General features: G+C 37.0%; 2 protein-coding genes across 3 annotated transcripts in view; one reads left to right on the top strand and one right to left on the bottom strand.

Annotated features, from left to right (window-relative positions):
- Nucleotides 1-2,051: 2,051 nt before the first annotated feature.
- On the bottom strand, nt 2,052-8,842 carry NUDCD2 (NudC domain containing 2). Its single transcript, XM_040239457.1, has 4 exons — nt 8,338-8,842; nt 6,384-6,432; nt 6,020-6,171; nt 2,052-3,009 (listed from the first exon to the last, which is right to left on the bottom strand). Exons 1-4 carry the CDS (start codon nt 8,524-8,526, stop codon nt 2,926-2,928), a joined length of 474 nt encoding a protein of 157 aa, XP_040095391.1. The 5' UTR covers nt 8,527-8,842; the 3' UTR covers nt 2,052-2,925.
- The window catches only part of HMMR (hyaluronan mediated motility receptor), a 31,659-nt gene continuing 26,325 nt past the window's right edge, over nt 8,811-14,144 (top strand). Inside the window, exons 1-3 of one of the 2 annotated variants that reach the window (XM_040239455.1) lie at nt 8,811-9,196; nt 12,208-12,306; nt 12,790-12,872. In XM_040239455.1, coding sequence (XP_040095389.1) covers nt 9,151-9,196; nt 12,208-12,306; nt 12,790-12,872 — 228 coding nt within the window. In that variant the 5' untranslated portion in view covers nt 8,811-9,150. The remainder of the gene's footprint in view (nt 9,197-12,207; nt 12,307-12,789; nt 12,873-14,144) is intronic. The other variant, XM_040239456.1, reaches the window with a different exon arrangement.

Genomic DNA, 14,144 nt, shown 5'->3' with positions numbered 1-14,144 from the left:
GGTTGGGAAGATCTCCTGGAGAAGGAAATGGCAGACCACTCCAGTACTCTTGCCTGGAAAATCCCATGGGCGGAGGAGCCTCGTAGGCTACAGTCCATGGGGTCGTGAAGAGTCGGACACGACTGAGCGACTTCACTTTCATGCATATATCTATATAAGTCAAAATTCACAAAACTACAAACAAGTTTATTTTACTTACGTTTATTCAAAATATATTTTAAAAAGTTTTAATGTCAAAAAGATAAACCAATTAAAAAAAAAATCCCTTCTCCATTCATCCTTTAAGTTATTGGGCAAAATGAACAACACAGGTATCTTGCCAAAGGGTGTGCCTGGGCTGCAGTGGACAAGTGGGGCATCAGAAACCAATCAAGTGAGACAGGTACCTCTGTTTAGCATAGGGTGTTGGAGGCTGAGCAGATTCAGAAAGGCATTCACATGGGAAGATGACCTAGAATGGGGAACCAAATATATTAAGGATAACAAGAATCAGGTATCTCACTGTTGGAAGTTTTGTACAATGGGAGAGAGCAAAATGAACACCATGGGAACAGAAATCAATGTTTAAGTGTGAAATCATGGTTTTCAACATATATGTAGACATAAATGTATAGATGTAAACATATGCATAATAAACACACAAACAGCAACTAACAGATCCTGGTTTCTAAACACCATTCTTCACTAGAGAACCAGGACTCCAGAAAAATGGCTGATTCTTGGCCAAGGGTAGGGAAAGCATAATAAGCCTGGAATATCTTATGCCAGAGAATAAGAAATTGCTCAAATAATAATGGAAACATGTCAAAGGAACATAAAAGCCATCTACAAGAAATTTCCACTGGCCAAACCTAGAAAAATTTTGAGGATCAATGTAATAGGAATAACAGATTTTTACCCAATGAATAAAGTGGAAATACTGAGTGTGTATTATAAAGACATATAAATTTAAAGCTTGATGAGAAACAAGGTAGTACTTTGAAACTACATCACACAAAATATACTTAGTCATAAGCATGAAAGAATGGCTTTGTAGTGGAGAAGATGGACAGACACCACTTCATCAATGATCTAAGTATAGCTGTCCCTCAGCTTCTGCAGGGTATTGGAGCCAGCAATCCCCTCAGACATCAAAATCCACAGATGCTCAATAATATGACATAATGTTTGCATATAACCTGCATATAATCTACCCACATCCTCCCTGATACTGTAAATCACCTCTAGTTATAAAACCTAATAAAATACAATGTAAATACTATGTAAGTAGTTATAAACACAACATAAATGCTATGAAACTAGTTTTTTGTTGCAAGGCAAATCCAAGTTTTGCTATTTGGAAGCTTCTGCACTTTTTTTTTTTTTTTTTTTTTACTATTTTCTATCCTTGGTTGATTGAGAGTTTGAAAACCACCAATATGGCAGGCCATCAGTAAACACTACCAGAAAAAGGGTGAACTGTAACCAGTAACTTGTGATAGGATGCAGTAAAAACACAGTATCACTTCTCTTCTGCAACAGTCTGTCAAAGATTCATAACCTGATTCTCATTGTGTAGAAATATCTGACAAAACACACCATAATAGATGTACAAAACTAGCCTGTGATCTTCTAAAGTGTCACGGCTATAAAAGGCAAGGTTAATATGAAGACTTTTTCCAGTCTGAAGCATACTAAAGACCCCTGATATCCAAAGGTGAGAAATGGGGAATTCCATGGCAGTCCAGTGGTTAGGATTCATTACTTTCACTGCTGGGAGCCTGAGTTCAATCCCTAGTCAGGGAACTAAGATCCCACAAGTGGTGCAGCACAACCACAAAAATAAAACAAAAGTAAGGCATGATTCTGACTGGATCCTTTTGCTATAAAGAACATTACTGGGATAATAAGCAAACTTGAATAAACGTCCAGAATTAGGTGGTCATACTGTGTCAGTGCTAATTTCCTGATTTTAATGGTTGTATTTGAAGCTATGCAGGAGCATATCCTTTGAAAGAAATACACACTAAAGTACTTAGAGGTGTTATCAACTTACACAGAAACCTGAAGAATCAGGAAGAAAACAATTCTGTGTGCTTTACTTGTAATTTCTCTATACATTCAAGACTATTCAAAATATTTAAAGTTAGAAAGGACATAAAAAGGATCAAAGAAAATTGCAAGGCAATTCTTACCTATATGCCTGGATCAATGAAGATCAAAATGATATCACTGAGTTATACTCATTGACTGTGTTTCTTATCCCTAACAAAGGATTCACCAATAACCAAATTTGCTTCAGTGCTTCTCTTTTGCATTAGTCTATTCTTGTTGATACATTTTTAGCTACTTTTCAATTTCTTGACATAGAGGCATCTGTCAAAGAATAATATACTAATTCAAAAACTTTCAGTAACTCTTAAAATTAACTTACTCAGAATATATTCATGAATTATTTTTTCCTTTCTGAAAATTTTCTTCAGTAATACAATTTCCTCATGTGAACTGGTACACTTAAGACAAAGGGGTACACAATTCCTATTTAGAAAAATTTATTGAATGTTATTCCTACATCACAGTTATTGAAAGAAAAACTTAATTTTCCCTGAAGGCACCCTGTCATTTTACATGATCTATACTCTAAAACTTTTTGTATTAAAAATACAGGCTAAATATGAAATTAGTAAAGTGCAGCATATAAAATATCATGCTGAGCAAAAACAGGTCCAAAAGAAAAGTTACCATATATCAACAGAATAGTTCCCACAGTATTTAAGATGTTTCCTATGTAAATCATATTTGAATGCAATTTTTAGAACCATATTTAAATGTATTTTGCAATTTGTTAACTAGGTCTCCACATTTTTCTTCTACTACATAATCTGTTCCTCTGATTAAGTTGGCAACATCTGCTAGGATCCACAAAATGCAGCAAGAAGGTCACAGTTATTTCTCAAGATTCGAGAAATCTGGTCCACCCTTAGTGTAGTTTCCTGAGATTTCTGCTCCGCTGAAGTCAAAACCAGGATTCTAAAAGACATGGAAAAAAAAAAAAATTCAGATAAAAGGAAAAATATAAATAAGCCAAAAAGAAAATGGTAAAAAGATATAAACTGGCAACTGACAAAAAAGGAAATATATTAATAAATGGCCAATAAACATGAAAAGATATCCAATTTCACTGTAATCACCAAAACAGAACCTAAAACTATGAGATTTTTTTCAATTTTCATATGTACAAATATTTAGAAGATTAGTATGCATATTATAATGTTCACAAGTGTATGGGCAAACATATTCTTTACCATCAGTGTGTAAACAGATTTTAATGATTAGCATTTTTTGAGAGCTTTATTATAGGCCAGGCAGGGTTCTAAGAGGTATGCTGCTGCTGTTGCTGCTAAGTTGCTTCAGTTGTGTCCGACTCTGTGAGACCCCATAGATGGCAGCCCACCAGGCTCCCCCGTCCCTGGGATTCTCCAGGCAAGAACACTGGAGTAGGTTGCCATTTCCTTCTCCAATGCATGAAAGTGAAAAGTGAAAGTGCAGTCGCTCAGTCGTGTCCGACCCTCAGCGACCCCATGGACTGCAGCCTACTAGGCTCCTCCATCCATGGGATTTTCCAGGCAAGAGTACTGGAGTGGGGTGCCATTGCCTTCTCCGTCTAAGACGTATATATACACTAAAATATTCAATTATCATAACAGTCTTATAGAGTAAGTACTACCTCTGGCTTCAGTCGTTTTAGAGGCATTTCATTTATTCAACAAACATATATTAAGTTGCTACTGTTTAGAAGACACCATGAAAGGCATACAGAATTTAAGAGTGAACGAAATAGACAAAGATCCCTGTTCTGGTGGATATTCTAACAGGAGGACAAATAATAAACCCTAAGCTACCTGGTGCAGGGGCCAGCACACTTTTTCGTAAAGAGCCAAGTAGTAAATATCAATACTTTAGGCATTGAAGGCCATGTAGTCTTGGGCATGGCTGAGACTTAATTCTGCTGCTGCTATATAAAGACAATACACAAACAAATGAGCATAGCTGTGTTCCACTAAAACATTTCCTTCAAAAGCAGGCAGTGGGCTGGATTTGACTCCTGGCTATAGTTTGTCAGCCCCAAGATGCAGTGTATTAAAAGTTGCTAAGTGTTATAGAAAAGAAAAAAGATGTAGGGTAAAGTAAGGAAAATGAGGAAATTAGAATATTTAAATAGGATCATCAAAATATGCTTGAGAAATTGCTGGAAAACAGTGAAGAAATCAGGTCAACTTTGAGCATTGCAGTCAAAAGGACAGAGAACGAATGGTCAGGCATGTTTAATAAAAGGCAAAAATGCCAGCATGGCTAGAGCAGAATGAATGAGAGGGGCAGAAGCAGGACAGGAGATCAGAGACGTCAGGGAGGACCAGATCAGTCTGGGCCTTGTAAAATGAAAGAGTTATGAGAAGTAATATTGTCTGACTGACATTTTAAAAGGACTGCTCTAGCTGCTATTTTCACAAGACTGCAGCTTGGCAAGGGTAGAAGTAACGAGAACAATTAAAAGGTCATTAAGAAGCACTTTCCTGGTGGTACAGTGGATAAAAATCTGCCTGCCAATGCAGGATTCACGAGTTCAATCCCTGGTCCGAGAAGATTCCACATGCCAAGGAGCAGCTGAGCCCATGCTCTAGAGCCAGGAAGCCGCAACTACTGAGCTCATGGGCAACTACTGATGCGTACACACTCTATGGCCTGCAAGTCACAACTCATGAGCTCCTGTGCTGCAACAACTGAAACGTGTGCATCTAGAACCCGTGCTCTGCAACAAGAGAAGCCACCGCAATGAGAAGCCAGGGCACTGCAACTAGAGAGTAGCCCCTGCTTTCTGAAACAAAAGAAAGCTGGTGTGCAGCAATGAAGACCCAGTTCAAGCTAAAAAAAACAGGGTGGGGGGAAGGTCATTAGACCAACCTAAGCAAGACTTTAGAGGTGGTCCAGGTGAGAGTGGTGGCAGAATGGTGGTGATGTGCAGTCAAATTCTAAACATACCTAGAAGGCCATCACAGTAAGGTTCCTGACAAGCAGGGTGTGGGACAAAGAGAAGAGTGGAGGATGATTCCCCAATGTTTTTCCATCTGAACAACCAGCTTCTATCAGGTGAGATGAGAAGGCCAGAGATACAACAAATGTGTGAGGGAAATTAGGAAGTTCACTTGGATATGTTGAGTTGGATATGTCTGTTAAACAGCCAAGATGTTAAGTAAACAACTGGATACGCAGTTCCGACATTCCGTAAAAAGTCTAGGCAAGAGACATACATTTGGGAATCATCATCATTTATATAGAAATTATCTATCAAAACTTTAACAGTGCTTCGATCCAATAATTCTCCTAGATAGCTATCTTAAAGGAAAATTTGAGTATTTTCAGAGATGAAAGCACAAACTTTGTTTGAAACAGACACAAACAGAGAAATCTAAATCTCATCAAAGAGGAAAAGCTAAGTAAAAACAATACACTCAAACTAGGAAACACTCTAAAGCAATTAAAAGGAACGAATTTTATCCACATGTACTAGTAGGGAAAGAGACCTAAGACATATTATTAAATAAAAAAGCAACATGATGATACATACTGTGTGATCCTCCACTTATATTAAAAAAACAAAACAATACATTCAATGTATTGAGATGAGAATGAGTCAGAGATACAGAATGGGAGATACTAAAGGGCCTTTCACTTTTTTACACGACGTATGTACTGAGAGAATTTTTATCAGTTTATTCATGAACTACTGATGCAAACTAAATAAATTTAAACTTAGATATCACAATGGTACAGATAAATTCCTCTGGGGCAGCAGGGGTGGGGTGGTGAGGGTTAAATCCCTATATTGAAAGGCCAGTCAGTTTTCTAACCATTAAACTGAAAAAATTTCTCTAAAGAATGTAATTTTTTTAAATGACATTTGAGTTTTGATTTCAAGGAATAATTATTCTATGAGTTTAAGATGTTTAACTACACATATTCATCAATTGATCTGACTTACTTCTTTCTGGAATCTCTCTAATGTAAGTTTTCTCTGCATTTGGTCTTGCACCCAAGGGTCAGCTGCATAATCAGATTCTAGAAGAGAAGTCCAACAATTTGCTGCATCTCTCTTCGTCTTTGTAAGAACAATACGGACCATTTTTCTGTCCTCTAAACAAACACAAAAATCACAAAGAAATCAAAGTTCATCATTATACTTTCAGAAACCTAATTAGGAAATGTTGACATAAAATTGTTTTCAATACATTCCTTTTTACTATAGCTTACAAAGTTGCAAATCTACAGCAGGAGGAAACATACTAATTTCCAAGACAAAATTAACTTTTACAGAGATTATAAGAAATTTAATAGATTACCCTTACCCAGAGTCCATGTTCCCTCATCAGCTATTGTAGAGTCAAAGAGTTTGCCCTGAAAAATAAATATATGAGGTACTAAAAATAAAGAAATTTCATTAATTTTCATAAAGTTTTCATGATTTAAAACTTCCCTTATTTCCTACCTAATCTACATATAACTACTAAATTTGTTTAGAGTAGGGAGAACAAATTTTCTACAATTTCAACATATTGATAGGTGGCCAACCCTAAGTTCCTGACTAGCAGGTCAAACAGAACCTAGTTTACACAATGGGAGTATATACTGCAATAAAGAACACAGAGCGCTCTACAAAAAGATGAGGGCTCCTTAATTTTTAGAAGATGAAAAAATACTACTAATTGGTCAAATGTGATGTTAACATCTGAAGTGTGGTAACTTTACCAATTATAATAAACTACAAAAAGAGCTCTCCTACAGATATTAAGGAAAAATGATATCTTAATATAAACTTAAAAAAAAAACTGGTTCAATCTCTTTGTAAGGCAGTTTAGCACTAAAAGAAAAAAAAAATTAAAGCACACACATCCGTATATACATATGATGTCAGATGAGTTGTGACTGACTTTTCAGGAACTCTTGTTTTAAGAAAGAACTAACTAAAACGTAAGTTTAAAAGAGACTGCACCTGCTCAAAGCCAATTTGATTTGTTGCTACTTACCAAACTTTAGCTTTAGGGAATGAAATTAATATGTCACATTAAAAAAAGAAAAGTCTTTTCATATGTCAATACAAGGGGTGGGGGGGTTTGTGAATACTACTTAATATAAATGTACTTAATATAAATGTACCTAAAATCCTAGAGATGGAGTTATTGCCAAATCCCTAGGTGACTGCAATTACTAAAGTAAATTTGAAATGTAATTTGAAATCACCATTCAGTAAATTATGAATAGCACAACTATTCAGAAAGGTCATCAAGAGCCAAGCTGACATAAATCAGTGTCTTTCACATAAATCTTCCTTTTCTGAGACACTCAAAACACTTTCATATTAAGATTATAATAAAAACATGTAGTGCAAGCTTATTACATATTAGTTATTACCTACTCCAAGCTCTTCATTCATAGATACCATGCTACGTTTAAAACAATCCTATGAGAAAGGTACTATAATTATCCCACTTTGGGGGATGAAGGCTTAGACAATGAATAATCTCTTACCCAAGGTTACAACTGGGAAAACGGCCAAGCCAGGTATACTCTCAAGCAGTTTCCCTTCACCATTACACAACATTGCCATCAAATATCTTGGGCTTCTAATCTGAAGAAGAAATCTAACTTCAAGTAATTGAATTTAATTATACATTTTAACAAGGAAGAAATGGGTCCAAGACCCAAAGGGTACTGATAAGAATAAAAGGGATATCCATTACTTTCTTCACAACTTCTTGACCACCGGCTTAAACACTCCACAAACTTACAGAATTTTTCCAATTTTAGATGAGAAAATAAATCAACGGACATCACCTCCGAATCCTCAACCCAACATCTTTATTTTTGTTTTTCATTTCCTATAACCTCCTATGTATTTATTGATTTAATTATGCCTCCCTGTGTAAGGGAACAGTATCTGGCTCGTTCACCACGATCCTCCCAGCACCAAGATCAGTGCCTGGAGGTACAGATGTCAAAAATATTTGTTTTCCTTCAGCGATCTAGTTAGGCAGTTCTCAGTGAAGACCAGCAGAGGAGTTTCATTTGGCTTACAAACAAAGCAAGGTAAATGGGCTACTCATTCCAACCTCAAACACCGAACGGCCCTGAGGTCAGAGGCTCCGACCAGGCCAAAATCAGGGCAATCTTATTCATCCTTCGGCCAGCCAGAGAGGCCGAACGGTCTTCCAGCAATCTTTCCACGGAAACCATGAACTTGACGACTCGGGAATTTGGGGAGGCCGGGAAGAAACTGAGCACAAGCCCCGACCTAGCCGCTACCTTGAGGATCTCGCGGCCACCCACGGCCAGCGCCACATGCCGGCTCTGCAGGCCGCACTGGATATCCTGGGCGCGAGTGCCTGGCGGCACCTGAACTTCAATGAACACCTCCTCCAAGGTCTGGTACCACTGGCCCCACGGCGTTCCGCACGGAACCACCCCACTGCGCTCCTCAAACGGGGCTGACATACTCCAGTCGCCTCCCAGAAGCGGTGGCAGCGAGCAAGCAGAGTTCACGCCCGGAATCCCTGCCTTGGGCCACACCCCAGCTGTCTCCGCTCGGGTCACTGAACATGCGCAGAAATGTAACCTGCGGTCTCCGCTAGTGTGCGCGTTTCCCTTTCAGTTAGCCATTGACGAGGCTGGCAGGACCCAGGTTTAAGGAACTGAAATCCAGAAAAGTTCGCATCCAAGGAACGATGGAAGAGGGGTGGACCCAGAGAAGTTAGAATTTATTACACTGCCACCAATATGACGTCAAAAGCGACGGAAAACTCGCTGGTGTAAACTGCGCTTGCGCAAACGCGGCTAATGCGTAGTTACAATTGAGTAACGCCAGGACTGATTGGGCCAGTGAGCGAGAGGAGACAGTAGTAGCCTCCTATTGGGTGGTGGCCTAAACAGGTCACGTAATTGAACGCAGCGAGAGTCGAGGATGCAAGCTCTTTGGTCTTTGGCGTTCCGATTGGCTGACGTCGGTGGGCGGGGGTTAAGCGGGGCGATTTGAATTTGAAGCCAACAGGCCTAAACAACCCGCAGGATAGTAGCCGCAGACCCGTAGAGACCTTCGGTTTTGCGGAGCTGGTCGTCAGCATGTCCTTCCCTAAGGCGCCCCTGAAACGATTCAATGACCCTTCTGGTGCGTACGGGGAAAGGTGCTGGGGGACAGGATATGCTCTCACGCCCCTTGTCCTTCTTGGGTTCCCTTCATCAGAGGCAAATAGGAGGCTATTTTTACGGCTGGGATGGGGCTCGTTAAATTGATCCATTTTCCTGAAACACATGCTAAGCTTTTACTACTTGCCAGGCATTATTGACGTTAAGGATATAACAGTAAGCGAAGCAGTCTCTGCTCCGTGGAGTTTAATTCAGTTGGAGAATGCAGCCAATATACAATTAGTGCTGTGGAGAAGCTAAAGCCAAGGGAAGAGAATAGGAATTAGGATCAAGTCCGGAGTCCTCACTTGTATATATGTGTGTGTATATACACATACATGTATTTTACTATTGCTTTTGGTGTGGACTTGGAATTTCTTTTGAGTGTCCCATTCAGGCGTAAAAGAAGAAAGATTGGTAAAGGCAGTTTATAGGTATAAAATTATGGCAGTAGCACTTATTGAAAACACTATAGATGAAGTAGAGGGAGAAATTCCCCCAAATCCGTAATATTTATTATTTTATCCATAAAAGAATGGAGACTTATATTTGCTCACTGTTATACAACCAAACTGGCAGAACAGGGGCCTGCAGCCAGGCCTGCATGAATCCATCCTGTGTTCCTGAGCACAGTTAGTGGATGCTAACTGTGTTCAGGGACTGTGCTAAGGTCTTCCCTACTAGGTCTGGTTTATTCTTTCCAACAACCAGGGGAGGCACATACAATTGTTCTCATTTTACAGATGAGGAAACTAAGGGGGGTTGTAACTACTGAGCAGCCTGCAAGTGACAGAACTTAACATCACAGTTCATGATTTATCCATTATAATGTACACTTTTTAAGTCTCTCATTACATCTTAATTTCTGTCAAATAACATACAAACGGAAATGAGCATCACCCTGCTCACGAAGGCCAGTGAAGAATTGGATCAACGAAAGCTTATTTTTTAACTAAAGACTTAAGGACCGTATAATTTCTCAGACATTCAAAGAACTACTCTGAGTTCTGTCATTGTGTCCTTTTAGGAGATTTGTTTGCTTTATAATATATTGAACTGGTTTTGACAATTACATAAAACTTTAGGCTCACAGCTTTATTAATAATAAGTGACCATTTATTTGATGCTTAGTGTGTGTATGAGGCACTGCAGTGATCTTTATGTTACTCCGGTGATCCAAACAACCAAAGTATGAGGTAGATACTGTTTTTTTAGCCCTATTTCATGAATGAAGAACAGTCTCAAATAGAAATAATTTTCTAAGGGTCTTAAAGCTAGATTGGAAAAGGAGAGAGTATAATGTTCTTATCCCTCATCTTCTCCCTATGGCTACAAAGTACCTGGTCCATACTATTATCTATTGATTGGCAGACAAATCTAGATTTGAACCCTAATCTAACTGATTACTATACAAAACTCTGTTCCCAATCCTACATCCCCAGTGACTTTCTGTTTTCTCTGCCACACTACCAAACTCTACCCTGAGCTAAATACTGAGGGTAGGGACGTGACTGAGACTGTCCCTAACTTCAAGCAGTTTTGTCTAAGGTGGAAGTTGGATAAGTACATTAGTATAGGCCATTACAAAACTGCAGGAAGTTCTGCAATAGGAACAGTACACGCAAGCTGCTATGGAATGGAGATTCTAGCTTGATGTAGGCATTTGGAGAAAATGGAAGAGGTGACATCCAGACTGAGATCTAAAGTAATTAAGAGCCAGATCTCAAGTCATCTTTGCATAAGTACATGGAAATACCTTTGATTTGAGACTCTAGTTACATGAGGTTATACATTGCTGGAACATAGAAATACAGTCTAGTGTATTTGTGCTTTGCATAACATGGCTTTATAGATTTCCTAATGTACTGATGTTAGACACAGATGGATTATCATTAAATTTTTATTCCAAGCTAAATCTTCAGGGCTAGACATTTTTAGTAGCATCATTTCTAAAATCTCAGTGACTCTCTTTGAGTAGATTTGATTCCAAATATTCTATTTCTTAATTCAATTCTTACTAACAGCTGTGTTGCTTGTTCTGACATGTTCATCTCAAGACTGGACATGTCCATCCCAAGACTGTCTTTGTTGTTTTGCTAAGTTGTCTGTGTTCCTTTGACCCAACTGAAATCAAGATCATTGGGAAGATAATGATACTGTTCTTCACAGAGAGGCCTACTTTATAATATCAAATGTGCTAATTTTACATTTGAAAACGAAGCATTTAAAAAAAATGTATTAGAGTATAATTGATTTACAATGTTGTGTTAGTTTCAGGTGTACAGCATAGTGATTCACTTAAACATATATTCGTAGGCTTTCAGATTCTTTTCCTATATAGATTATTACAGAATATTGAGTAGAGTTTCCTGTGCTATATAATAGGTCTTTGTTGGAGATCTGTTTTATATATAGCAGTATGTATATGTTAATCCCAAGCTTCTAATTTATCCCTCCTCTCCACATTTCCCCTTTGGTACATGTTTGTTTTTGAAATCTGTTTCTGTTTTGTGAGTAAGTTACTTTATGTCATTTTTTTAATTAGAAAAATTTATTAATGGTATTTTTACATTTATGTTACTCACTTTACTATTACTTTTTTTAATTGAAGTATAGTTGATTTACAATATTGTGTTAGTTTTACGTGTACAGAAAAGTGACTCAATTATATTTTTTCTGGATTATTTTCTATTACAGGTTATTATAAGATAGTGAATATAATTCCCTGTGCTGTACAGTAAATCCTTGTTGTTTATCTGTTTTATGTCTAGTGGTTTGTATGTACTAATCCCATACTTATAATTTATCCCTCTCCCTCCTACCCTTTTGTAACCGTATGTTTTTTGTGTCTGTGAATCTGTTTCTGCTTGCATATGGATTCATTTTGTATTAATTTTTAGATTCCACATATAAATGATATTATATGATGTTTATAAAACATGTTAACATGTAAGTCACATTAGATGAGATTTTAATGTTTTATTTTTCTTCTAGGATGTGCACCATCCCCAGGTGCTTATGATGTTAAAACTTCAGAAGTATTGAAAGGACCAGTATCCTTTCAGAAGTCACAAAGGTTTAAAAAGCAAAAAGGTAATGGATCCCAAAATAGAATAATGGTTATATGATCTTGTAAATTTTGAAGTTAAGGATAACATTATTTAAATTTAAAGATGCTATAACATTTCTAAAAATGTGACGCTACAACTATATTTAAATTTTCTTAATTGATAGGTTTACAAAAGGGTCGACTTCTGAATAACACTTTCATCATTACACTGTCATATAACCAGAAAATTAAGCAAGACACTCACATAGACATGTAGTTTTCCTTTTGGTAATTACATTAATCCTCTCAGAGAATATTAGAGGGAATATTAGGAAAATCAAGAAAATGTTAAAATGTGTAAAGAAATGTGTCATTTATGCAACTAATTACTTGAAAATGTACAATCAAGAGAAGAATAATTTTATATTGCTTCACTAATAGTTTCTATCAGGAATTTGGGAATTGGTATTTTGTCTGTGCTTCAAACATGTAAGCACCAAACATGATCTGTACAATTCATTTCATAGCAGAATCACAACAAAATCTTAACGTTGACAAAGATACTACCTTGCCTGTTTCAGCAAGAAAAGTCAAGACTTCAGGATTAAAGGTGAGATGCCCTTATATTCTAGCTGGTTCATCAACTGTATCATAAAAACATTTCTGAAAGGTATTGTATTTGACTAGAATGAGTTCAGTTTATAAATTAAGGTAATCAATAAATTTGTAAATGAGTAAAACATTATCATTGGAACTCTAGTAAGTTTTACTTATCAGCCTATGTCATTACTAAATATATTGTGTTTAAATGTACCCTTAGTTCAGAATTACAAAGTGGTCTCCACTTCTCAGTCATTTCTATAGATGGATAAGCTTTATAATACCTAGTGAGCCCTTAAAAATTATGTAATGCTTTGATTTTTTGAGTTATCATCATTTGACTTTACAAAGTAAGGGGAGGGTAAACATTGATGAAGGAAAAGAAAAAACCATTCTAATGTCTACAAGGGATTTGCCACTCAGAAACTGCCACGAAGTGGGAGGAGATTAAATCCTTAATATCTTTCTGTTAGGACTTGTGCAGGGGTGAACTGTTACTGTTTCCGTTAGTTCATAAAGCAAGCTGTACTTTCTTAAGGAGTTGTACAACTTGGTATTTTAATGTGAAAAAGATTCAGAGTTGGGAAAGAGTTCCCAAGCTCTTTGGTTAGAAAACCAAAGCTATAAGTTAAGCTTATTCTTGTTCATTCATTTGGCAATTACCTAAATCTCTTATTCTATAAAAAAACAAAAACAAAACTGTGATTGTCCAGTATGAAAGTGGTAAACCACATGTAGCTACTCAACACTTGAAAATGAAAAATTAGATTTTTAGCATTATTTAATTTTAATTAATGTGTCATTAAAAACTGATAATTCACTTGTACTTCTTACGTGTTTTTGGAATAACTTGGATATGTGAATCTACTTTTTCATCTCTATGTTTTGTGAAGTCTAAATATAGTTAGATATTAGAAATATCAACAGAATCAAGTATCGGTTTCTAACTACGCAATTAATTAAAATTAAATAATAATAAAATTAGCCACCACTAAAGACCCTGAGTGCCACAACTAAGACTTGGCAGAGCCAAATAAAGTAAATATTTTTAAAATAAATAAATATAGTTAGATATTTCTATTGAAAATTTAGCAGTTGAATTGAGATGTACTATAAGTATAAAATGGGCTTTCCTATTAGCTCCGTGGTAAAGACACAGGTTCAATTCCTGGATCGGTAAGATCCCTTGGAGAAGAAAATGCAACCCACTCCAGTATTCTTTCCTGGGAAATCCCATGGACAGAGGAGCCTGGCAGGCTACAGTTCATGGAATCGCAAAAGA

This window comes from Oryx dammah, unplaced genomic scaffold (assembly GCF_014754425.2).
Source record: "Oryx dammah isolate SB20612 unplaced genomic scaffold, SCBI_Odam_1.1 HiC_scaffold_5, whole genome shotgun sequence".
NCBI lineage: Eukaryota > Metazoa > Chordata > Mammalia > Artiodactyla > Bovidae > Oryx > Oryx dammah.
The sequence above is the reverse complement of the archived record's forward strand: the minus strand, read 5'-3'. Positions and strand labels throughout refer to the sequence as shown.

Coding starts and splice junctions, on each gene's coding strand:
- NUDCD2 (XM_040239457.1), bottom strand. CDS start 8,526: ATGTCAGCCCCGTTTGAGGAGCGCAGTGGGGTGGTTCCGTGCGGAACG. Junction 6,433..8,337: donor GTGGCCGCGAGATCCTCAAG/GTAGCGGCTAGG, acceptor TTTATTTTTCAG/GGCAAACTCTTTGACTCTAC. Junction 6,172..6,383: donor TGAGGGAACATGGACTCTGG/GTAAGGGTAATC, acceptor GTGTTTGTTTAG/AGGACAGAAAAATGGTCCGT.